The sequence below is a fragment of the Physella acuta genome, unplaced genomic scaffold, assembly GCF_028476545.2.
Source record: "Physella acuta isolate Inbredline_101_S28 unplaced genomic scaffold, ASM2847654v3 ptg000875l, whole genome shotgun sequence".
NCBI classification, from domain to species: Eukaryota; Metazoa; Mollusca; class Gastropoda; family Physidae; genus Physella; species Physella acuta.
In genome coordinates, this window is record NW_026732392.1 from 448,776 (window position 1) to 475,302 (window position 26,527).

General features: G+C 32.7%; 3 protein-coding genes and 1 non-coding gene across 5 annotated transcripts; 2 read left to right on the plus strand and 2 right to left on the minus strand.

Annotated features, from left to right (window-relative positions):
• The first annotated feature begins 3,371 nt into the window (after nucleotides 1-3,371).
• LOC131952529 (guanine nucleotide exchange factor MSS4) lies at nucleotides 3,372-6,148 on the plus strand. Its single transcript, XM_059315239.1, has 3 exons — nucleotides 3,372-3,932; nucleotides 4,354-4,473; nucleotides 4,809-6,148. Exons 1-3 carry the CDS (start codon nucleotides 3,747-3,749, stop codon nucleotides 4,923-4,925), a joined length of 423 nt encoding a protein of 140 aa, XP_059171222.1. The 5' UTR covers nucleotides 3,372-3,746; the 3' UTR covers nucleotides 4,926-6,148.
• A 619-nt stretch (nucleotides 6,149-6,767) lies between these two features.
• On the minus strand, nucleotides 6,768-6,839 carry Trnaa-ugc (transfer RNA alanine (anticodon UGC)). Its single transcript has one exon. It is a non-coding gene; the product is annotated as a tRNA-Ala (tRNA).
• Nucleotides 6,840-7,291: 452 nt separating this feature from the next.
• LOC131952508 (F-box only protein 15) lies at nucleotides 7,292-15,392 on the plus strand. Its single transcript, XM_059315199.1, has 14 exons — nucleotides 7,292-7,386; nucleotides 7,983-8,189; nucleotides 9,054-9,158; nucleotides 9,339-9,455; nucleotides 9,836-9,928; nucleotides 10,122-10,331; nucleotides 11,365-11,500; nucleotides 11,955-12,037; nucleotides 12,560-12,615; nucleotides 12,964-13,062; nucleotides 13,348-13,463; nucleotides 14,123-14,219; nucleotides 14,817-14,899; nucleotides 15,167-15,392. The coding sequence occupies exons 1-14, from the start codon at nucleotides 7,295-7,297 to the stop codon at nucleotides 15,251-15,253; spliced, it is 1,581 nt and encodes a 526-aa protein (XP_059171182.1). The 5' UTR covers nucleotides 7,292-7,294; the 3' UTR covers nucleotides 15,254-15,392.
• A 1,335-nt stretch (nucleotides 15,393-16,727) lies between these two features.
• Nucleotides 16,728-24,942, minus strand: LOC131952531 (TBC1 domain family member 20). Of its 2 annotated transcripts, none has more exons than XM_059315242.1 (10): nucleotides 24,848-24,942; nucleotides 23,059-23,630; nucleotides 22,215-22,409; nucleotides 21,731-21,814; nucleotides 21,515-21,609; nucleotides 21,287-21,378; nucleotides 21,037-21,138; nucleotides 20,501-20,642; nucleotides 19,740-19,924; nucleotides 16,728-19,179 (listed from the first exon to the last, which is right to left on the minus strand). In XM_059315242.1, the coding sequence occupies exons 2-10, from the start codon at nucleotides 23,561-23,563 to the stop codon at nucleotides 18,981-18,983; spliced, it is 1,599 nt and encodes a 532-aa protein (XP_059171225.1). In that variant the 5' UTR covers nucleotides 23,564-23,630; nucleotides 24,848-24,942; the 3' UTR covers nucleotides 16,728-18,980. The 2 variants fall into 2 exon arrangements, with proteins under 2 accessions (XP_059171225.1, XP_059171224.1); XM_059315241.1 differs by having other exon boundaries at nucleotides 24,744-24,868.
• Nucleotides 24,943-26,527: the final 1,585 nt, after the last annotated feature.

Consider the following 26,527-nt stretch of genomic DNA (forward strand, 5'->3'; position numbering starts at 1 on the left):
TAAGCTAATTACGGTCTCTAATTGCTAGTTTTTATGATTGCATCTGAAATTGTTAGGCGAAAGTAACCTGCATGCCAAATTTCAGATCTATAGAGCAATCAGAAGTGGGCTAATTTTCGATGTCAATTTTAACAACAAACACATCCACGCGAAGCTGAGTTAATAAAAACGTGTTAAAAAATATACAATCCAGCAAAAAAGAGCCTTGAAATCAGTAGCGTATGCAGGGGGGGGGGGGGAGCAGGGGAGCGGCCGTTCTTCCTACGATCAATTTTAGGATTGTGGCGCCTTTTTAAAACAAGTTTTATGATATAAAATAAAAACGGCAAACAGACTAACCTAACATAAACTACGAATTTAAAATTGCCACGTTAAGTAGCCTGAATTTCAACACTCGTCGCCTACTTCTCGGCGCCTAGCTCAGCATCATGCTAAATTAAGGCGTTTTTACTTTCTCGTATATACGAAGTATAGAGAAAGTCTTGTAATCGTGCAAAAAAAATCGAAATTTTTACAAATCTCGACGTTTTACACCTCACTGATGCTGAAAAACATAATTTTGCAATCTTGTCGTATGTCTGTGTGTCTGTGTGTGTGTGTCTGTGTGTGTGTGTGTGTAAACACGATAACTTGAGTACCGTTACAGCTAGGTTGATGAAATTTAATATATAAGTATTTTATCAAAACCGTAGATCCGTATCAACTTTTGAGCGATTTCCGATAACCAGAAGTGGTACTTTTTCTACTTTGAATTTTTCAAAAGCCTATAACTTGAGTACTATTTCAGATAGATAAATGAAATTTCACATGTAAGTAAAAGATCTAATTCTCTACCTTCTTTTAAATTTTGAGTAATTTCCGTTGACCGGAAGTACTAATTTACGCTATTTCCGATTTCTCAAAAAACGCATGTGAATTTATAAAGTACTAATATTATTCCGCACTATTATACACATCTTTATTCGCTTGGTGCGCAATTCTTTTTTTTTTGTATGAGATTCTATTCCATTTTAAAAAGTTTAAGTATTTAAAATGGATTAAAAATCATAACTATATCCCGAGTTCCCATCCTCTGTTGTTTTATATAAGAATATTCGAGAAAGTTTAGGGGAGATCACTCTCGGTTTATTTCGTAACAATATCAAGCCACTCTAAAATCTGTACATCTGATGTTTGCGTTATTCCTGCTGGATATGGACCGTCAACCACCCACGGATTGATCATAATTTACAAGTGTAGCATTTGTCAGACTCATTCAATATACATCTTTTATATGGAAGGACTATTATCTTTGGGTTTTAAGATCAGTCTAGAGACGTAAGCTAATTGTTCACGTAAAATGTGTCCCTTAAAGTAAGGTTTTCCTTATCTTTGCCAAAACTAGTAGTAAGTAGGGAGTGAATTAGCAGGTCAATTGCATATCAGCTGATCTACAACATCTTTCGAATGCATCTTGTACAGATGAATATATTTTTATGTTGACTGTGTTTAAAAACTATATGCCGTTATATGGGGTGGGGGCGGAAGAAATTAGCTGAATTATTGTGCAGAAAAATAAACACATCCTCCCACTACTTCAAGAACGTTAGTATGAATCAAGATGATTAGCACGTAAAGATGCACTTAACGAACATATACATAAATACCTCGAGTAAATTTAGTTGAAACCATTGATCTGATATGGTTTAGGGTCAACTGATAATCAATGAGGGACGGGGGGGGGGGGGGGGTAATGTCCTGCTGCAGCTTTTTTGACAGTTAAAACCAGGTTATTTCATCTTGAAAGGGAACGGGCAAGAGAATATCAGGGACCGGGGGTAACTGAGAGGGGGGGGGGTCGTGTCTTACAAGCGTAGATAGATATCATTGTGAAATGAGTAACAGCACACCAGGGCGTATTCTAGGTTAGTACAGAGGGTATAGCGACCCATTACAACGCGCGGGGCAAACTATCAAATTTGCGCCTCCCCCCCTGTGCACGCATTTATTCGATTTAGCGAAAAAGGCGCTTGAGCACTTGATATCTTCGGGGGCGGTTAACATTTTCCGGGGGGGGGGGGGGACACTGATAAAAGTATATGTTTTCTATATAAATTTCATTTCGTTCCTGAGGGGTGCGGTAGACTTACTTCGAAGAGATGCCTGGAAGAAACTCTGCCCGCTGCTAATGGGTGTGTCACACAATCGATGTAGAACAGTTCAATCGGTCTGTAGAGCCAAATAGCAGTCTTTATATTTCATTTGACTGCGAATATTATAGTAATGCGCGTAGAAGTAGAATAACCTCTTTGTGATTTATTCCAGCCCGTTAGCTGCTCCCCCCCCCCCCCCCCCCACCTTCCCCCTTAGCTGCGCCTCTTGGTTAATGACAATCATCAACTCATAACGTACTAATAATATAAGAACTGATGAAACCTGTGGCTACCGCCTGCTCTGTGAGATCTATACTATTACTGTTCTTGTGTTGTTTTAAGTAAAATTTTAAGTATTCATCCGTTTTCCCGTAAAATGACGTCGCACGTCAGCCTTCAACACCCCCCCCCCCCCCCCTCCTACAAAACTACAATTAATTTCTATAACACGAAATAACGGCTAAAATTCTGTTTCTAACATTACTTTTTTTGTAAGGCAAACGTGAACCCCACGACCACTCTCCTACCCCCCCCCCCTCATCACCCCTCGTCACAAAAAATACGACCCCTCACCCTCCCCCATGGAGCATGATGTCATGTAAGGACAAGCCCCTGTTGAGAAAATGTTATGTCACTCTTTAAAAAAAAATTAAAATTAACGTTACTAGATTATGGACATTTTTTGAACCGCGTTTTTTAAAGATTGTTTTTGTTTATCTTAATAGAAACTAACAAATTAATATATGCCTACTCAATATATCGATTTTTTTTTTAAATCTGAAACTGCAATCTGGAGGCTGAGGGGGGGGGGGGGGGTTCTGGCTTATTGTGACGATGCGGAGGGGCAAAGAACTTCCAAAAAAACCTTGACGTCATTTATGTATGCCTCTCCAATATCGCTCCTAGTTAAGCTGCATAGGTTACATATAGTAATGCTAATTTGAAATCTTGATTACAAACTTTCCGTGAGTGGAGACAGTATATATGGATGTCATTATTGTCATATCACATAGTTTATCATGTATCGAATGTTGTTGTTTTTTTTTTTTTAAGATTTACGTGCATTTCTAATATACCGATCATTAAAAAAAATGTTGCAAAAGAAGCGATAATTTTTAAAAAAGATGTTTTAAATTTTGTATTAATTTTTTAAAATGATGTTTAACTTCTTTCACAAGAAAACATTACAATTTGTTTCACATTTGAAATGCGAAATAGATTATTAACTGAGGCAAAATCTTACTGGAAAATACTGAAAATAATGCACTTCAAATGTAGAACTTTGATAGGGCTAGGGGAACAATACGGCAATTAAAAATGATCATCTAAATTCTTGAGAATGAAAGCAAACTAAATAATCCAAATTGTATTTCTCTTCTTAACCTAAATGATACAAACAAACTAAAAGCTATTTTATTCCTTCAACGCCATGAATATTTTTAAAAAACATGGCGTCTTGGAGCTAGGAATATTTCTGAATCCGTTCCAACATAATTAACTATTCTTGATAAATCAACTGTTAGATAGACTATATTTTATACAATTTAAAACTGCATCCCTTAAAATTTCATAAATTGTTGATACTTTTGTACTGAACTGTTTGATTGCCAATAAATGGCTGAACAAGAGTCATCGAAAAGTTCGAACAGCGAGCCCAGTCAACCAGCTAGTTCAGCAGCTACAAATTCATCGAAGCTTGAAAAAATTACTGAAGGAGGCAAAAATAAAACAAGTATATATTGTCAAAGATGTCCAAGTTTGGTTTTATCTCCTCATCAAGCAACTCTCGTCCAAAAAGAGGTAACCTAAATTAAAATGAGTTTGCGAAGTACCTACTCTACTCACTCCACTGTCACTACTCACTCCACTCAGTCCACTGTCACTACTCACTCCACTATCACTACTCACTACTGTAAAAGAAACTGCTAACAACCTAGATTATAAGATTCTAGATCTAGATTCTAGGTCCAAGCAGAGTAACTGGTAGCTTGAATATAAAATAAATACTAGAATCTAGATCTAAAACTACTAAGTTATTAACTCAAAAGTCAACTTTTCCAATTTCTAGCGGTTTTCCTAATTTTTAAGAAATCAAATTTCATTCCCAATTTTGAAAAATATTGTGGAAATTTCAATTTTCCAAGTATATGCAATTTATAGTTGTTCTTTTTTAATTAGGGCCTAGTTCAATTAATTAATTTATTTGATTTTTTTTTTTCAGTTTTTCCTTCCAAATATGTATCAAAAGAATGAGTGTGCTCCTATTGAAGGTGTAACATTGGTTGATTTCTGGCATGTGGCGGACATGCTGACATTTGACAATGTCGGATTTTCAAAAACAGTAAGTTGTAGTAGTAAAATCACCCTCTCAACATTGAGAAAAAAAATCAAGACTGAGGTTTGAATTATTATAATTTTTTTTAGGCCGAAAGTTTTCTTAATTTAGTGTAACACTAGTAGTATAAGCAAGCTACAACTAATGAAATTTCTAACTCATTAGTTTGGTTTCATGATCAAGTTTAATCTGATTTTTGGAACTGGAGATAGAAAAGTCAGACTATGTAGAATAGCTAAATTTATGTGTTTTGTTACATTTTTTGTGTGTTTCATTATAAAAAGATGAATTTTAAAATCTAAAATTTTTGTTTTTATAAAATGTGTTCTTCTTGTTTTTAGGTGAACAACATAAAGTACTTAATGTGTGCGGATTGTGAAGTTGGGCCTATAGGATGGCATTCTGTACAAGACAAGAAGGCTTACTATATAGCAGTAGACAGAGTAAAACATGGATGACAAACAAATGTATTAGTTCCCCTGCAATGAGCTCTCTATTCTTTGTAAATTAAAATAAAATAGGAATGTTTTTTGTTTTTGTTGTTGTAGATTTTAATGTCTTCATGTGTTTTTCCTAAATGGAGTTCACTTAATCTGTAAATAACTTTGTTAAATGTTGTTTTGATACATCTATGTGATACTTTGATATGTTTATTATCGGATACTGGGGCATGGTTAAAATTTATCTTCTTAAAATCAATCAGTACCAGTTCAGATTTTATTTTTCTGTTTAAGTCCGAGGTCTATAAGTTCTAAGAAAAGTGTAGTTTTGCTTGCTAAGCTTGTATTTTTAAAATTCTAAAGCTGGATATTTTAATTAGCTATATAACACTTTTTTCTTAAATGAATGTTCAGTGTTTAAATACCCATTTGAATATTATCTGGTTGCTAGATATCTTTTATGGAGTTCAGAATCCTTAACATAGCAAATAAGAGTTCATCAGTGCAAAATCCAACAATTAGTCTCTTCACTTTTCTGCCATTGAGCTCACATATGCCTTTACACTCTTTACTGATAAATTTGTAGACAAAGAATTATTAAACGCAAACAGCAAATACATTAGCAAATTTTACAATCTAATCTGTGTCAGTATAAGGAGAGCAATACATCAAATTTTAAAATATTATTACAATTATTAAATTAATAAACATATGAGGGTGAGGCAACATCTGCACTGATAAGTTAAATTGTTCGTTATACACACTTACCTTTATATTCTGAGCATTCACAATTTCTGTACTATTTAAAAAAGCTCCTTTGTGTCGAACCCGACCAATCAACCTTCAGCAAACCTGATATTTTTTATTAAATCTTTCCAAAATCACCACAGTATATATATATTTTTTATAACAATCAACATTTTTCCTGCTCTCTAAATGGCTCAAATAAATGTTTGTATTTCTTAGACATGATTAAACAAGCAATTAATTTTTATCTTAACACTACAGTTTTAGTTTCCTGGTCTTGAATACAAGTTGACAGAAACCATCTTTGTTCTCCGTTTGTGTCCTGTGTACGCTTGGTTTGAGAGTATTTGAACTTAATTGCGATTGAATGGTTTACTAAATACATTTTTTTTCTATTGGGACCAGTTAGATCAAATATTTTGTTAATTAAATTATTAGCCTGCTAGGGGCTATTCGAATGAGTCCATTTGAAAATAAATTTTTCCTTTCTCTCACATCATGTTGGTTTTTTATTTACCAGTTTTGTTATTTTTCATGTTAAAGAAATTAAATGACTTAAATGGCAAATTTTGTCTTGAATAAGTGTTTGAAGGCCATTAAAATCAAAATGCTCTTTAACAATAATTGAAGCTCTTAAAATCAGGCTGCGACAAGTCCTTAATTTAGGACATATTTTTTTTTAATTCAAAATTGCATGTACAAATGATCAACTAACTAGTACATAGAGGTTTTCTTAGGTTTCATATTAAAATTAAAGAGCTAATAAAAATGCCTTCATATATGAATAATAAATAGTAAACATTAATTTATGTGGTAAAGTCTGTCCTTCTACAATAAAACTTGTACATCATTGTAGCAAAGACTGTTTGAATGTGCTGTCAGAATTTGTAAGCGGTCTCCAGGTGCCACTCTGTTGCCCTATTTTAGTTTTAGAAAAACTCTATGAACACATTTTAGCCAATTTATTTTTTGTCCAGTTTCTGGTGTCTTGGAGAAGTGAAGGTCTGCATCCGCTACATTTAAAACAAAGTCAAGTGCTTCTATGAGTTAAAAAAAAGATGTAGCTTTTAAATATTTTATAATTCACAGAACAAAGAAATAAAAATTAAAAAATGGAGATGCCGGGGATCGAACCCGGGGCCTTTCACATGCAAAGCGAACGCTCTACCACTGAGCCACATCCCCGTGTGAAATTGGATGCGTATTATATATTATAACCAATAAATAAAATTTCCTTTTCTTCAAATTATTTTGTTTGGAAATTACGTTTTTTTTAAATTAAATGACTGTGTTTTAATTAATAGTCGCGGATTTTATGTCTAAGGCTTCAATCCTCAACGGTTTATAGTTCTAGATCGAATAGTCCTATTTTTAAGCTTGTCTAAAATCAAGCCGGATGGTGGATTCTAGTTTTTTCTACGTTTGCCCGAAATTTTAAGAGTTTTAAAATTCGTGAACTCAACTAACTTTAAATTATATCTCTATAATATAATATGCTTTTGATACATTGTTTTACAACAAAAGTGTTAATTCTATTAAATATGTAGACTATTATTTTGAAAAAAAAAACAACACATTACGAATTCAGCGGAATCAAATCACCCGGCTAATCAGAACTTGACGACGGATTTATTTACAATATGGCCACCAATACTACTAGTGCTCAGCAGCGACATCGCTCTGCTTTACAACAATATTTGCGATCACACACTAATGTAAAACCCATTAAAAAGTAAAAAAAAAGCTTGAATCAAGCAAGACTATTTTGTTCATGAGAAATATTGGTTAAACAGAACGTAGTTGACATTAAATTATTAAATTAATAACTAACCTGAACTTTCCTTTGCTTTTTAAAAGTTAAAATAAAGTCTTAAGTTAAGTCCGGATCTCAAACTTGAATCTGTAGGACGTCCCTGAGTGTACCTAACTCTGATGGGTACCTAACTCACGTTAAAGAAACTAAGATGGCAGGTCATAGTGCTGACCACACTTATGCAGAGGTCATCAAAACAGATGAAATCTACTTCATCTGCTCCAAACTACTAATTATAATTATAATATAATTAAATCTACATAGGCCTAATATGTGTGTTTTATTTTTTCATCTTGCTTTTTTGGATTGTAAGGTTCATTAATATTGAATATAATAATCAGTTTATTTTATAGTTTACAAAAACTCTTTTCTAAAATGCAAAGTATCGGCTAAAATTCAGTAACTTAAATTACTTTTTTAAAGTGCAAAATTTTGAGGTTATGCTTTCTGAACCTAACCTCCACCTCATCACACATTGTCACAAAATTCAAAATTTTAATAATTTTAATTTTAAGACCACCAGAGTATTCTAGACCAGAATCTTCTAGTACTACCCAAAGTCATGGGCAAGTTGAAAAAATATCTGCCAACAGTAACAATTTACCTTCAAAAAACACACCAAAGTTATCATCCAGTTTAAAAGGGAAAAGTACAAAAGTCAGGTTGACCTTGCCTCACATCCCAAGAGGTGGGGGAGTGAGAACAAAAGCTTCATTTGAAAGGTTTGTAATTTAATAGTAATTACTATTTAAACTTTTATTGAAAGCAATAAGTTAATAAAATAATGTTGAATGTCATTTTTAGAACATTAGGTAACATTCTTAAAGTGCAAATAAGAATTCACTGTTTCTCATTGATTAGCTAGAAATCTTATAAACTATAAACTTTTGCTAATATTATAACATAAACTTTTGATAGAATAAAAGCAACTTAAAGTATCCATTATAAGACCATGGTAGAAATCTTTAGAATAAGAACTGACATTTTTAAAAACAGTTTTAAATTACTTTATCAATGTGAATTTTATAATATTTTAAAAATCTTCCTAAGGAGATTAGAGCCTATAATGGATTATTTCATTTTATAAATCATTATGCCAAATAAGGTTTTTAGCGCAATTTCCATACTGACGATTGCGATTATTAATTCGTTATTTCTGGATGGATGGATGTGTGTCCGCAGCTTTAAGTCGTATCTCCTCCTCAACGAAGCAATATCGAGGACTAGTTCCAAAATCAAATATGTTAAGCAAGTTCCGAGGATGATTATGGGCCAAAAAAGTTCCCGGAATTCCTTCCTGGATTTCCTGGAAAATCCAAAAAACCTCGAAAAAAATGCAGTTTTTGGCCCATATCTCGGCAACTAGACCACTTAGCGACTTGAAACATTTACCAATCCATTCCTGCCATAATTTAGACCAATATTGCCGAAGAAAGTTTTCAAAAATATCCTTTCGTTTGGTCATAAAAAATTTATGGATAACATAAGGAAATTGCGCTTAAATTGTCACTAGACTTTTTATTAACTTGTTTAACTAAAAAAAATACAATTACATCATTAACGTATATGTTAATTTTATTTTTAAGTCTTCCAGATGAAATAATTGCCCAGATTTTTTGGAAACTTCAAGTCAGTGACCTAATCAGTGCTGCCCAAGTTTGTAAGAGATGGTACAAAGTTGCAGGAGACAAGTGAGTAAAATCAATGGAGTTCATCAGATTTTAAGCCATCGAAAAGGAAACTTGACACATTATAAAGCAAATATGTAACATAAGTAGGTTAGAAGTTAAAATTTTAAATTCTTAATGTAAAATTATAATGAATAGTTGCCCTGTTGGTTCTATTATTCCAAGTCTCTATTTTCTTCCTAGTTTGCTATGGAAACACTACTATGCCAGATTTGTTGGACCAACCAGCAAAGAAAAAGAAGATAAAATGGCAATACAAGAACTTGACTCGTCATGCTGGAAAAATCTGTGCCTTAAAAGGTACAACTAATCAGGCATATTTTATATTTTGGTATCAAAATGTTTGTGTTTTCTTCTGGAAAATGTGCAAAACCTCACATATTGTTACTACTCTTTTTTATTAATAAAGGCCTTTTTAAGCCAATTCAATATACTTTCACTTCGCAACAGAAAATTTTGCTTTTATACATGCCATGTATTTCAGGACTGTTTTTACTATGGAGATAAATGACTGATTTTACCTGCATAGGTTGTTCTAAGAAATTTACCTGAACTATCTAACAAACAATGGCAAAAGTTGTATAAAGCATGAATGCTGAAATATAACCTAAAAACTAAAATTAAATTTTATCTTTAAAAGTATACACTACTATTTATTTGTTGCTTATGTTGATTTTCAGGTGTAAAATAAAAAGAGATAACATTTACCTGAAGAAATGGAATAAGCCAGACACCTACACTGGTCTCCGACAGAGACCTGAGCTTACTTTAGGGTAACTTTTAGACCTTTGCTTTTTAGATTGAAAGTTTCTTAAGTGAACTAAGTCTCAGAGGTGTAGCGACAAACTTTCAATTTCTACTTACACAAACCTTAAATTCAAACTCGAGACTTAAGTAGTCATAAACTCTAAAATATGAATATGCCTCTCATATTTTAAAATAATTTCTTTACTTATTTGTCTTCAGTAAAGTCGGGGTCCAGTTTGAGCTGAGTATCTTAGACACATCAGGCTTGACCAGGTCCATCAAGCAGAACGAGATCTTCTGGCAAACGACGTCCACCAGTATCAGGTGGTATGACCTGACCTTCCCTGACTTGAATGAAATCCGAGGGGTCAAAGTTCACGCCTGCTCCCCTCTGATGTTCTATGGGCCGTCAAAACCTGCAAAAGATGGGTAGCTATATTTTTTTAAAATCAAATTTATATAACATATGGGATGGTGTGGTTGAACGGCATTGGACTGTTAAACCTGTAAGTCATGAGATTGAGTCAGTCTGACACCCCTGAGTCCATCCAGCTCTGTTCTCACATTATGGAAAGTAAAAGGCGGCTGGGGATGGTTCTGACCATACCATCCTGAAACAGGTGAACTCTACTTCACCTGCCCCTTGGACCGTAAGGTTTAAAAGGGTTAATATACATCATACAGCAAAGTGCTGTCTCAGAACTGACAACTCTTAATGCAGGTGAAGTAGAGCTCATCTGTTTCTTTGGCCTGAAGGTATTGTGTGTTTAGCACTTTACCATCTTTAGTTTTTACCCACACAAGCTATGAACCCATCTGAGCTGGTGGAGATGGGGGGGGGCTGAAGGGGAAAAGGGGTTGTCCATAAATGACGTCACACTCATAAGGGGGAGGGGTGGTCCGTAATTTTGTGACGGTGTGTAATGAGGGGGAGAGGGAAGGGGGGTTCAGATGGTGCGATGTCACACTTTTGCATTATAGAAAAGCAAGGTTAGAAAACGAATTTTAGACGTTATTTTGCATTTTAGAAAATTGTTTTAATAAATTGTAATAACAATTGATTAAAATACTCTATTTTGACAGAGTTCAGACAAGATTTTGGAAAAATATAGCCGTTAAAAAAAAATTCAACTGCAATTTTGAGGGGGGTTGTAGGCTGAGGTGTGACATCATTTTAGGGGGGTCGGGTCTGGCTTTGTGTGACGGAAGGGAGGGAGGAGGTAAATATCGTCAAAAAAAGCGTGACTCATTTATGGATGACCCCAAAGTTCAATGACTGAACTATCCACTTTTGGGTTAGCTTTAAGTGTGTTACCTCTCCGCCATCTTTTCCCCTTAATAAAGACAATTAATATTAAAATGTAACAAATTTCTTGTTATATGAAGACTACTCATGCTCTTTTCAAAAATGAATTATATTTGTTTTAAAAGGGGAATTTTTAAATGTTTTTTTTTTAATCAGAATAGTACAGAAATCGTTACTGCTGGAATACAGAGGCAATCTGAGAAAAACTCTCAATGAGATGAAGCCTTTAGGCTCAGATTCACACATCAAGTTGTTTGAGCTGTTGAAAGGTCTGATCATTGGGATTTATCAGGTAATTTTGTTTTGTTGAATGGTTCAGTTTTTTTATAGATTTACAAATTTGATGTAAACACATTGTATATGTGTATGGATCTCGATGCAGTGATTTCAAAGTATTTTTTTTATGTTTGAAAAGAGTATATATACAAACAAATTGGTGTAGTAGTTTTAATGTTTCAGTCACAATAGAAGCTGTTTTTAAGCTAACTAAGCTGAATCAACTTTGTTTTACATAATTGTATATTAAATACAGTAATAAAACTATCTGCCAAATAACAGTGTCATGCAATAAAACAAATCTGGACATTTGTTGTAATCCATACCTTTAACTGAATTATTCCCATAAGCCCATGAGTTATCGGCTCATACTTAATTTAAAACCTATGTCATGAATTATCAGCTCATACCTAATCTAAAACTTAACTGATTTATTTCCCCTAAGCCCACAAGTTATCTCCTACTTGCAGGCTGATGGGGAGATAGCATTTCTAACTGCTTCACTACACTACTACAGACTCATCTCTAAATGCCTTTGTGGGGCTCCAGACAGGTGGCTACTTTTAAACTTTGTTTTCCATTATTTACCTGGTAGTTGTCAAATATTTAAATATGGTCTTAAATGTTTTTAAATAAAAGTAGTTAACTAAACGATTTTTTTAAATTTTAAGACCAACTGATTATTCTAAACATAAATATACTAAAACTGTCTAATACATCAAATACTATAAGTAAGCTGAAGAAATAAGTTAACCCTTTAAAAGCCCAATAACTTTTACAGTTATGATTTTCAATGTTGCTCTTAAATAAAGATATGAATCTGTATAGTAATGCTAAGGATGCTGTGATGCTTTTACTTTGTGCCTGTGAACAAATCTTAGTTTGTATTCTGAATTGTAGTAATAAAAACTATAAGCATTTTGTCTATCTTTCTATAACATATTTTTTGTTAGATTGTCATCCATTGGTAGGCCTACATTATTTTTTTTACACCTGGAAAATATTTGAATTCATTTTTGTAGTTCAAATTTTCATGTTATTTTGACTTATGAGATTTTGGTAATTATATTTTTAGAGTTTGGACACCTCAAGAATCTGAAGGGATCATGGATGACATTGATCCTCATTATGGTAATTTGTTTATATACATTCATCATTTTTATAGTTAGGAGAGCTGTACTTTGCTAACAGGAATTAGGCCTACACATTAATCAAACTATGTTGATATCTTAAGAGTAAAAATAAAAACAGTTTTTTTAATCTAGTTTCTTGCTACATGTAATTTAATTGTACCTGAACAACTTTTAAAAATATTTATTAAAATATTATCAGTTATCTAATCATTGTGTCCATTGAAGAACAGAAACATTAAAATTATATTAATTCACTTGAAGCAAACAGGTTTAAAAAGGTTCTAGATCTAGTATCTACAACTTTATAAATAAAATAAAAAGATTTATCAGTAGGTTTTTTTTTCAGGTCTCCATGGTTACACATGTGTTCTACAGGTCAGGAATATGAGACAGAAGCTCCTAGACTGCAAGTTTACACACCTACACACAACTAAACAGATGTTGGGTCAGAATCTCTCACATAATGTTTACACACCTATACTATATTTTTAATAATGTGTTTTTAACAACAATTTTTTTTAAGTCAAATATTTTAAATTTATTTAAAAGAGTCTTTTTTAAATAGAATTTTTGTAATAAATTGTTTTTGGTTAAAAAAAACTGTACCTCTATTTGCATTAAATATAATTTTATATTCCTTAAACATTCTTATTAATTAATAAGAAATGTATCTTTTTTCCACTGTTTTTGCTATTAAGACTCACAGAAAGATATATTTTTTATTATTCAGAGAATGGCTTTGCTTCGTTCAATCCAGTCCATAAGGATGATAAAATGTCTCATGTAGCATGCATCAAAGATATTGCTTTACCATGGAAAACAAATTTATTCAAAGGCATTATCAAGGTAAGTTAAAACTTTTTATAAACTGAAGCAACTCTGAAGTTATAGAACTTAGCAGAAAATATTACAAATCAACATTAAAATTTGACTGTATAACCATTTAGATCTATTGATAAAACCATTGGTTTTAAATGATGCTCTGGAGTCTCTACAGATTTAGTTGTTACTTTGTTAAACTTAATTAGTTTCTTGCACTAGCAATAAAAAGTATTTACTCTGTTCCCTGAAATATAAATGGTGTCCACAATTCAGGTCTACTTATTTTAGTTTTGCTTTTAGATATATTGAATCTGATATTTTTGAATAAAAAGTAAATGTAAGTTTTGAATATGGCAAATTTTTCTTAGATTAAATTGTACAACTTTTTATAACCATACATAAAGAATCCTCTTTAGACTTAGCAATCCATTAGGCAGAGGAAATAGAGTTCATACGTTTCTTGACCCCTGCAAATGAAGGGAAGGCGTGGTCAGCACTTTGCCAGCGGCTTTTACTTTCCTTAACATGAGTTACATACCCATCAGAGCTGGGTGGCCTCGGGGAAATTCTAATGACTTGGACCTGGATTCCAACTTGAGACCTTTGGACAGCAGCCTAGTGCTCTACCACGTAGGCCACACTGTCCCATATACCTATCCATGCATCCTTATATTTTGTTCTAGGATGTTGGGATTTTAGACATAACATTACTGGATGAAAGGGGCGAGCCTTTTTGGACTGTAGCGTCTGCTGTCTCAGTTGAGCAGACTTCTCAGACAAGTAAGACTGCATTGCCAGATTTTTTGTTATTGTTGTGGCTTGGTTAGGTGGGAGTGAGTATGTTTGCTAAATTAAAAACTACCTAGCTCAGACCCCTGGTTAAGGCTCGGCGTGGTTCAGTTGGTAAAATTAAAAGTTGCTAAACTGAAAAGTCTCGAGTTCAAACCCTCGGGCAGATGAGGCTCGTTAGCTGGGGTCAGCCACTCTTCTAGGAGAGACAACTCCAAAATCAAACAATTGCTGGCTTGTAGTTATGTTCTTGGTTGGAAAAAGGCTGTGGAAGCAAATCCAAAAAGAAAAGCAGGCTGAAATCAGAGTCAGTGGCCTAAGTGGTGCATAACCAGTTGACACGTATACTTAATTGTGTTGGAGGAAATCTCCTTTAATTTTACAACAAAGTATGAGGAAGGTCTGGCTAACAGTTAACTTTGTTTGACTACTCCCAAAATACTTTTTGTGTCTTAACTTGGAAAAATTGAGTTTTGTGTCATAAAACTTTACCTAGGAAAAATTAAGTCTAAAAATATAGCAACTAAATCCTAATGTTAGTTTAATTTTTAAATTTTCTTTTTTTTTTGTGCATTCAATTTTTTTTAGACCAGTTTGAGTTTGACAGAGATAATTACAAAATAATTCAATACAGTGATGAGATTGGAAAAATAGTTTTGGAGTTTGGCAAGGTAAGATAAGATAATCGGTCATGCACAGTTTTGCTAGTACATTTAAGTACAACATAGCTATAATTTTGGTTTAATTTAAGTCGTAAGACCAGTTTACCAAGTTGTAAAGTATGACATAGTTTGCATAAATAATCTTTGATTGTGTGTTGTATACTTGTACAAATATACCAGATACACATGCACATATAATAGATGGTATTCTTGCTTGTATTATTTTTTTTATTTTAAATTTTTTATTTTCATCTATGCAATGATTTCTCTTCATAGTTGGATGACGGCAGCCAGTATTTGAGCTCTGCAGTTATCTCCCTGTCTGTCAATGCAATAAACAAGACATTCTGCACCAGTTACTAAAGGAAGACACTTATACCTTACAGCTATGCAACTATTTGCTTGTCTATCATAGCTGTAAACAAAACCTGCAAACGCTCTGGAATTATACAGACATTGCCTCTAGTCCTCTGAAGATCATGTGCTTTCAACTTGTGTTTAAAAATTATACAATAAATGGTAATTTAAAGTTTTTAACATTGTTTGTTATACATTTGTTATATGTTGTTTAAGTCAAAATGCTACATCATCAAATGTTGGATTATGAGATTGACACATCATCAAATGTTGTGTTATGAAACTGACACATCATCAAATGAGGGTTATGTGACTGACACATCATCAAATGTTGGGTTATGTGACTGACACATCATCAAATGTTGGGTTATGTGACTGACACATCATCAAATGTTGGGTTATGTGACTGACACATCATCAAATGTTGGGTTATGTGACTGACACAACATCAAATGTTGGGTTATGTGACACATCATCAAATGTTGGGTTATGTGACTGACACAACATCAAATGTTGGGTTATGTGACACATCATCAAATGTTGGGTTATGTGACTGACACATCATCAATGTTAGATTGCTTATAATTAAATGTTGGGTTGTGTGATTGATACATTATCATCCTTAAATGTTGGATTGTGTCACTTAGATGTTGCATTGTGTGGCTGGTATATCACAGATATTGGGATGTGTGGTTTACACATCAGATGTTGGGATGTGTGACTTACACATCATCAGAAGTTGGGATGTGTGACTAACACATCATCAGATGTTGAGTTGTGTGCATTTACACATCAGATATTGGGATGTGTGACTTACACATCATCAGATGTTGCAATGTGCACGAACACATCATTAGATGTTGTGGCTAATATCATCATAACATGTTACATCATCACACCATGTTACATCATCACACCAATTAGTAAGTCATTTTCTTTCATTGGTAAATATTTTCTTTATCAATGAGAACCTAGTTGTTAAGGGCTACTGAACTTGCCCAGTATTAACTAGTATGAATTTTTAAATTACCTCATTGTTAGTGTTATTAGACAACTATTTGTAATTACAGTCAAATCTTTCTACTTGATTCTTCATTGTAATGGAGGACATAATTACCTCCAACATAATTAAGCTATGCGGCGTTTACATCGACTCTTATTTCTGCCTGCTTTTCTTTTTGGGTTTGCTTCCATCCAAGAAATTAACTTCAAAGTAACAGTTATTTGATTTTGAAGTTTTCTCAACTAGATGTGTTGCTGTCCACAGCTATCGAGCCCAGGGGATCGACTTCAGGATTTTTCGGTTAGGCAATCATGAGCTTTACTGAGCCTACCACGCTGACCTCTGCAATTGAATAAATTTCTAGATATTTTTTACATCTAGGTATCGTATGACCATTGTACACAGCACTGGTCACAGCTGTTACTAAAAGCTGAGAGAAAAATTAAAAACAAAAACTGGCAAAAGTTGGTAAAAAAATATTTTGGCATTTAATAAAAGTAAAATCAACTAAGAGAGAAAACAATTATTATAAAAATTGGGAAACACTGTGAGCTAGTACAGATCAAAAATGTTTATTTAAATTAATATTTTTATGTACTTACAATTTTTCATTGTTTCATTTTAGTTAAGCTTTTTTTAAATTTCCCATTTGATTTGAAAACAAAATACTGCAACATATTTGAAGTCAGTTTTACAGCATATGTACAAGTTTATTCTTATCACTGTAAAAATACATGATGACATAGTCAGAAAACATCAGTATGGTGCCATTTTAATCTGATATTGAAATAGCAAATATTGCACACAAAAACTACAACTGGCATTGTGTGGAAAAGAGTTGAACATAAATACAACTAAAACTTATTTCACAATTCAAACATATTTTTTTGAGGGGAAAAAAAAGTTTAAGTTAACTTATTTAAAATAACTAAACATGACACTATTATAAAGACAATGATAAAATTGTGTACTTTACAATTGGAGGGTGGGTTAGACACTATAACCAAATGACTCTAATGAGAAAGAACCCCCCAAAAAAAATCTTGTAAAAGAAATGTGCACCAGAAAATAAAGTTGCATAAGAAGATCATTAAACAATATATCACAATTTTGTAGTTTAGTTCACCAGCAATTTATCAATATTTAACAAATTAATTAACAACTTTTCCAGTTAATTATTTATTCATGTTAAAGAAAATGTATGAAGCATAGCTGAAGACGAAAAAAAAACTAGCTAGAATTATATATATATAATAATTATGATATGGTAAAATAATATTTACAATTATTTCTTAACAAAGAAACACGGCAAAAAAAATATTTTTCTTAATGAGAAAATCTGGAAAAATAAACGAATGTGAACAGTGCAAGACTGAAGCCTTTTTCAGCTTACACATCATAGGCTGATTTTTTGACCAGTATAAATCAACTGCAATAATACTTTCAATTGTCTATACAGTTTCACACCCGACATAGAATCAAAGTTTTTTAAAATATAAGTTTGTAAAACCCAGAATATGGTTTTAACACAAAAGAAATAATGGAAATGGATGAAATTCAGCTAACATTCTATAGTTATAAAATTAATAAAAACCTCTTTTGAAATGTTCAATTGAAAGATTTATTAACAGACAATTATTTTCAAGCTAAAAAGAGAAACTAAGTATGAGGTTAGGATAGGTTCATCTGTTGCCCCTCCTGAGATACAGGTAGCCAAGAGCTTTCCATGGCATTTATTCCATTGATTCCACATGTTTGGTCTGCCACTGTGGATTCCAAGAGAGGGCCTTTCTTCCTATGCTGGATACAGGTTATCTGAGTGTGAGTCCAATCCACTTCCATTTTCTCTGAAGGATCTCTTCTTCAGCTGGCAGTTGCGTTGCCCACTGCTCGTTGATGATGGTGTTTCGCCAACAAAGTCAATGATCTTTTTATCTCGCCTCCATAGAGTAAAACAGGATTTACTGAACTGAATGCCCACGGTACATCAACTAAATCTACTAAATACTTTGAATGAAAACATTTCAATTTTACCATGAAAAGACTAAAGAATCTAAATAAAATATGGAATAGATAAAATACAAAACTCCTCATTAATCGATACAAGTGGTTTTAAAAAATGTAAAGACAAATAATATGACAGAAGTTAGAGAAATATTTTGATAAAGTATACAATAGACAATCAAAGTAGCTAGCTAACACAGAAAGCACTCTAAAAAAACATAAAAATGAAGAAAAAAATGAAGAAAAGCCAATTTGTACAAATATTTCTTACTAAAGAAATAAGTTGCAATGCTTGCTCATCATTGAATAAAACAGACTTGTGCTGTGAACTACGAAGTTCAATAAAGAACAAGAAAAAAACATTGTCAAGTATATCACTTTTGAATAAATGAACAAACAATATGACATTTTTTACATTGTGGTGTTTCTTTTTAAATAAATATAAAAAGTTAAATCTAAGAAATGCAACAATATGGCTGGCAATGTGTGTCCAAACATTCAAGTAACATTCTCATTTATAAGTGAAAATACTCCTAAAAATAAGTTTATATTTGATAGAAGTTACAATTCTTCCACATACAACTTTTAAAATATAGTATTTAAATAACTATTGTTTCATTTATTCCTACTTTACATAACTTTGTACACCAAAGCTAACTTTGCCCTTTCACCCTATTCACAACATACTCCAGATTTTTTTAGTCAGACATACCAAACTAAGTAATGTTAGGATAAAGAGTTCCACAAGTCCCACTCATGACCACTGTATGCATGATATAGCACTGCTGCTGCCACTCCAACTACTGCCGTCACTGTCCACATTGTCACCTTGACAAACAGACTATTACGTGTGTCAGTGGCCTGCTGTGCAAGCCTTCGAGATGCATTCCGACTGTCAATACGGTTGAAGTGTTCAAATACTTGTCTGGGAATAGAAAAGATTTGGGAAACTGAATTGCACTAGAATTCTACAAATACTGGTTACACAAACTGTCATATTTGTAAGACCATGTTTAACCGTAGTTCAATTTGCCAGTTAAATATTGTCTTTTACTTTTTACCATAAGGACTGTTTGAAGTGCTAAAATAAAATTGATAAATATCAATATTGATATGATATTGATAAATATGTGATATCCAGTTTTTGCATTTCCAAGAAAAAATATCAAATAAAAAAGTGAAATATTGCATGTTTTCCTGTTTGTGCTCCATCGAATAATCCTAATATTTTTTTACAATACTGATTTTTCAATACAATTTGTCATATCTGTCATTTTGGATAACATTTTTTTTAAAACTGAGCCCTTCATTTATTTTAGATAAACATTTACTAAAATACAATAATTATTAAAAGTAAAGAAATATGATAAAAAAAATATTACACCATCAAATTAAAATAAGTGCAATCTAAATAGAGCATAATCAAGCCCTAGTCTAAACCCCCCAAAGTTTTCAGCTGTTTAATGTTCCTGTCAGATATCTCACCTGTTCATTCTTATAAGCATGGGATCACTGCTGATTTCTGTAGGGGGATACTGAAGGTAAAGGTCACCGGCCCGTTCCAATAGAGACTCAAGGGGGAGGTCAGGTGGGATAGTTGAAAGACATTTGTGGATGTACCCCATTTCCTCACCAGCTTCATAGATGTCTCGTTCTCTGTGTAGAACAAACTGGGGGGGGGGGGGGGGGGTGTGGGTGGAGAGTTAAAATAAATTATAAATTGGCAATGTAAAACAAATAAAACACAAAGTAGTTTGTGATTTTTTGGAATGGTATGATCGGCCAGTACCACTAACCCAAAAGTCTCATGTTCAGTTCCTAGGTTTGGCTTAAAGATGTCCTTGAGTCAACCAATTCTTATGAGTACATGAATCAAAGTTAGAGTAAGTAAAAGCAACTGGTCATAGAACTGACCTAACAATGTGCTTTGGTTACATAAACAGGTGAACTCTAATTCATCTGCCCTATTAAGTTTCAAAAAGGTAATTATTTTTTATAGTGAACTACACTACTTCTTCATATGCCAAGGACAAAGAAACACAAAAACTCTATTTCATTAGCCATATGGACCATTTGATCTGGAAGAGTATTATATTTTCAGAAGCTTTTTTTCTAAGTTGATACAAAAAAAATGTAATCTAAAATTTAGAAAGAGAAATTTTTTTTTTAAATTGTACGCAACATAAAATTTAGAAAGAGTAATTTTTTTTAAAAAATATTGTACAAAACATAAACAGCGAACTTACAGCAGCCGATAAGTAAACCGGCATCAGCCGATGGGATGCCAGGAAGAAATCAAAGACTCTCAGAATTCTCCTGATGTCCCCCAGCACATGACTAAACCATGTGATCACCCAGGACAGGGCAAATATTGTGCCCAGTCCGCTTCTGAAACAGGTTGAATAAGCTACATAGTACATGAGAATAAACAACATAAAAATTAACCACATGAAAATTAGCTATGTGAGAATGAATTACTGAGTAAACCAAATTATAATTTACATGAGAATTAATATGGGAAAACTATTTGAGAGGCAATGACATGAGAATCAACCACTGATAAAAACATATTAGAATCAACAAGAAAAAGAATAAACTAAAAGAAAATAAACTACTCATTATTTTACTTTTAAAAAAACCCAACAATCCTTTCATATAATTGGCCTATAGCTGCATACACAGATTAATTATTCTCATTCTCCCACAAATCAAGTAGTTAATTAAGAAATCAAGGCAACAACAGCCGAATCTGAATCAACATGGAGAAAGAAATTTAACTAACCTTTCCATGTGCTGACACAGCTCAGGATTGCACTTGTTGACTAGAGGGTACACATAGTTCAATAATAAAGATGTTCTCTCCATTGTTTCATCTAGATACTCTCTGGTCGGAAAAAAAAACTATATGTTAATTAAAGGAGTTGATTGGTGCTGAAGGTCTTTACATTGTACAAAAAGTTGGAGGCATCATAAACAAAACAATACTAGAAAAACGCATGATAATCAATGAGCAAGCCCTTATGCTCACACACCTCATGTAGCCCATGGCTAGTTTATCCACCATAGCAAAGGCAAGATCTTCATCCATACACAACAGGAATGTTATACAGACATCGTGGAAACCCTGTAAAAATACAGTTAGGGGGAAAATGGTAGGAATTTTAACCATATTTTATTTTTTTTACCGTACAAACTTAATTCAAAATACCTTAACTGCAGACAACAAAATTTCATAAGCCAGTTGAAACATTTTTACCAACCTGGTAATACTTTAAGTCTTTGCGCTTCAACATAACCCGCATAATCAAATCCACCAGTTTGTCTTTCATTGACATACGTACATGGTCGTCAATGCCTTGTTACAAAAAGTTAAGAACACTCATTAACATAACAAATATGCAATTAAGTTAAATTAAATTAGTAGAGAACAATAAAAATATATGTTTTCTCTTAAGTCATGTAACAGTCAGCTTTACCTGGAGGAAATCTGCTACTAGACCTATTTACGTCCATCACAACCTGATTGTAAGTTTGTGATAAAGCTACCATCTCCTCATGAGCTAAATTAAATGACAGAAAGTTTAGATTTAGTTGTTGCGATAATCTTTACTAGTAATACAAAATTATTACAACTATTATTAACACAAATATAAAAAATACTTTTGGTAGATTCATTACTAAGTAAATTTTTATGAAAAAAACTTCCTTAAAATATATATAATGGAAGAATGATTATAATTTTATTTCATCTTAACCTGCATTCCAAAATTTTAAATAATTTCTATTTTTTTTTAAATGTATTAAAAGGTTTTAAACATAATTTTGCAATATTACTGTAATGTGTTTGAAAATTCTTGTAATAAATTCTGCATTTCATCAACAATCTGAATTAATTACTATGAAGTAGATAAAAGTTATAAAAACTTTAAAAGTTTAACCATTGAGAACAAAAACACTTACAAGGTTTGGGAGTTATGTTGTTGGTATTGACATTTATCAATAACGGCCAAGCCCTCTGTCGCATACTCTTATTGATAAGACCACCTGGGCTTATAGCCAGTTTCCGTAAACTTTCTATATCCACTGGATTAGAATCCAAAGCTTTCTTTATCATTGCTATCTTTCTTTTCTCACTAGACCCACTTGGACCTGCATCTAGAATTAAAAAAATAATTTATTTAGAACATGAGTAAAAAAAATTGTAACTAAATTAATCAAATCAAAATGTTATTTGCTATAATGTTCTTGTAATGAAACATTCTTACCAAAGAAGGTTCTACCATGTATATTTCATTAAGGCAAATGATTTACTAAAGAGTAATACTTTTTTTTATTTCATGCAACATCATAATCAAATATAAACAGTTGTTTTTTTTATATTATGTATTAATGCACATTTGAATATATTTCAGTCTTTAAATTGAATTTTTTCATTAATAACATTAACCACAATAATTTAAAGTGCATTATAAGAATCTCAAGGGACATCGTGGTCACAACTGTAGAGTACTTGATCACTAAACTGAAAGTCGCAAGTTCAAATCATGGGCTCTAGTCCTTAAGATGCCCCCGAGTTTACACAGCTCTGATGAGTACCTAAAAAGTTAAGGCAGCTGAGCATAGTGCTGACCATACTATCGCTTCATATGCCAAGGTCACTGGAACTCTATTTTACCTGCCGTATGGACCATAAGGTATGAAAGGGTACTTTTCCTACTACATGAAAACTCCCAATTTGGTTGCTGCACATGAATCCACAAAAGACATTTTTGCTCTAATAAAGAAATTTTTTATGCATACAAACCTTCAGCTGCTGCTTTAGTTTTGTCATCATCTCGAGGAGGTTCGGGGTCAAGTCTGTGTCTCAAGATACTTGTGCCAACTGAGGCAGTCTTATCCACTGTAGCAGACTTTTGTTCTGGCTGTTCCTCAATATTGGACTCATCCATTTCAGGAAAGTCAATGTTCTCTTCTAAATCTACATCTTTATTCTTTTCAAAATCACTTGCATCATTAGTGCTGCTGTCGTTACTTTCAAGATCTGCAGGCCCTTCGTCATCTATCTGATCACACATGTTTATTTCTTGGAAATCACTGGTGTCACTCCCATTATCAGAAGAAGTGGCATTTTCAACAGTTTCTAACTCTAAATTCTGCCCAGTCACTAAATCATCCAGCTCTGCTCCATGTTGAATTGGTGGTGGACAGTTGGTCATTTCATGGTCAACATTGTGTGGACTGTCACCTTTGTCCATTTCACAGCAAGCATTTTGTTTTGATTTGTGCCTTATATTTATATCTATATCCATTCATAGTTAATAATAAGAGCTAGCTGACCATTTTAGGTTGAATTATTTAATGAAATCGATTATTCACCTGAAAATATGGAAATAAAAAACATATTTAGGCCTACAGTTTTATTATTTTTCATAAAACAACTTAGTCAACTTAGATTGTAGGGGTCATTAATAATAATAAATTAATAAAAATTATCATCAAGTAGAAGATCCTTTTCCAAGCTCAAACTCAAAAGTAAAAGTACCAGCAGTAACACTTGCATTACATTACAGACAGTTGTGAGTTTTTAACTTGCCAACTGTTTCTAGTTTCTAGATACTAGATCTCTAGATTCTAGATGGATCAATATGTGTAAAAAACTAAAAGTGTAAAATAGTAAAATAAAACTTTAAAAATCTGTAGTGTTGTGTTGGAGTTGTTAGCCCTGCTGTTACTGTTGTACTTGTGACTTGTAGCTAGATTCTGGATCTAGATCTAGAAAAATATCATTATCTAGATCTAGATCTAGATTCTAGAATTAATCTAGCTAGATCTATATACTATATACTATATACTAGTAGTTATTATTTACGGTAATCTATCGTTTTGGGTACGTAAAATCGCCCGCGGCTATTTATGTACGAAAACGTTACCTCATTGTCAAGGCTTTAATAGAAGTATATTGTCATACTTTTGTGTCAAATATTATAGATAAATGATAAATGAATAATAAACCTAAATCAATGGCTAAATATAATATATCGATATAGGCCAGAAATTAACTTTAAACAGCAGTGTCTGAGAGCAAGATTTGCTATATAAACAGCAGCCATTTGTAAAATAGAGTGGCTTCCCCCTGAATCTGGCGCTAAAAGCTTATAAAAATAAAACTTAGACAAGATGGCTGCTATAGTAAATGAGCATGGTTGCATCTGTTGGAAACATCGCTAGTCTTCATTTATTACGGAAAAGTTTTAATTCAATTGTTTAAAAACAGGTACATAAATGAATCAAGGAAACATTTTTGAATTTTTTAATACATAAATCCTCCTCAAAATGTGAAATAATTATTAAAATTTAAGGAGTCACCTGTTTTTCACATTACAAATCGCGGGCGATTTTAGTCATTTTACGTACCCAAAACTCCCAAAACGATAGATTACCTTATTTACATCTAGATCTAGTATAAGGATCTAGATCTAAAAGTATTACCTTATTAAACATTAAGCAACTTCTCACTTCTTAGATCGAGTCTAGATCTAGATAAAAAGTGCATGCTACACAAGCCTAAATTTAATTTCAAAACAAAAACAAACCGGTGATGTAAATTTCCAATATTTTCCACAGTACAATTAAACCGGAAGCAATATCTTTGTTTAGCTCCGAAAAAACACGCTATTTGCATTTTTTTTTTACTTAGATTAAGTTAGAGTTAGAAATCCAGATTCTACTGATTAATTTTATTATTGAATGATAAAACTGTTTTAATATAAATCTAGATCTAGATCTAACTGTTTTTTAAAATGTTGCATTAATTCAGAATGAGTTCACACATTTGTTTATAAATTATTATGACAGAAGAATGAAGAACACGATTAAAATAAACAACTTAAAAAAAAAATAAAGTTTACGAAAGGGGATAGGGTTATGTTAATGAAAAAATTATCGAATTAAGGCAATAGTATTAAAATTATTTTCAATAAGAGTAATTATAGTATAGATGGTAGGTTTTGTAAAAACGGATGGGCTAGTAATTTATCCCATGCCTAAATCTAGGCCTAAATCAAAGTCGTCAAGAATTTAGAAATCGGAGAAAGAGTATACCACCCATTAAGTTATTCTAAATTGTGTTGAATGCAATTAAAATAATTACATTAAACATATGCATTGAGTAAATAAATGTACAGTTCGATATATAGGCCTAATCAATGTCATGTTAGTTTCAGATTTTTTTTATATTATAGAGAATATTAACTAGCATAAGTAAGAATATAATAATTGCAAATGAGCAAGTTGATCAATATAGAGGTGTGTAAATAGCATATGCGTGTTCTAAGTATGCCTTTAATTTAAAAAAAAAACTAGGATTATTTTTTTAAATAACTGATGCTAAATCTGGTTCTTTTTTGTCTCTACTCTCAACTTTTTTGTTGACGCATGCGCAAAAAAATTCTAGGTCAATTATTGATTAAAATAGGTCGCTTAATAATTGTTTTATTTTTTAAACAAATATTTAAACTTTCAAGTGCGACATTAAATTTAAATAATATTTTTGTTTGGATGCCACAAATCTAGATTGTATGTTGTAATAGATAAATTAAACAGTTTCGGTTGTAAAATACACTTGCGCGGAGGTGTCGATGCAGATAAAAGTTAAAACGGCCCCAAATAAACGGTCTCGTCTACTCGACCTAAGGGGTCGTCCATAAATGACGTCACACTCATAGGGGGGAGATGGGGTCCGTAATTTTGAGACGGTGTGTGATGAGGGGGAGGGGGGGGGGGGTTCAGATGGTGCGACGTCACACTTTTGCATTATAAAAAAAGCAATGTTAGAAAACGAATTTTAGACGTTATTTTGCGTTTTAGAAAACTGTTTTAATAAATTGTGATAACCATTGATTAAAATACTCTATTTTGACAGAGTTCAGATAAGATTTAGGAAAAATATAGCTGTTTAAAAAAATTCAACTGCAATTTTGAGGGGGGTTGTAGGCTGAGGTGTAACGTCATTTTAGCGAGGGGGTCTGGCTTTTTGTGACGACGTGTGACGGAGGGGAGGGGGGGGGGTAAAAATCGTCAAAAAAGGCGTGACGTCATTTATGGATGACCCCTAAAGGGCTGAAACAAAAACCTACGGCATTTGACAAAATGTCTCCTGCCAATATGGTCGTCAATAAAACCCTATATTTAGAATGAGTAAATTATGTGATACACAACTGAAGTAGGCACAAACGTCTGGGTTGGGTTTTTTTTTTAATATACAGTATCAAATA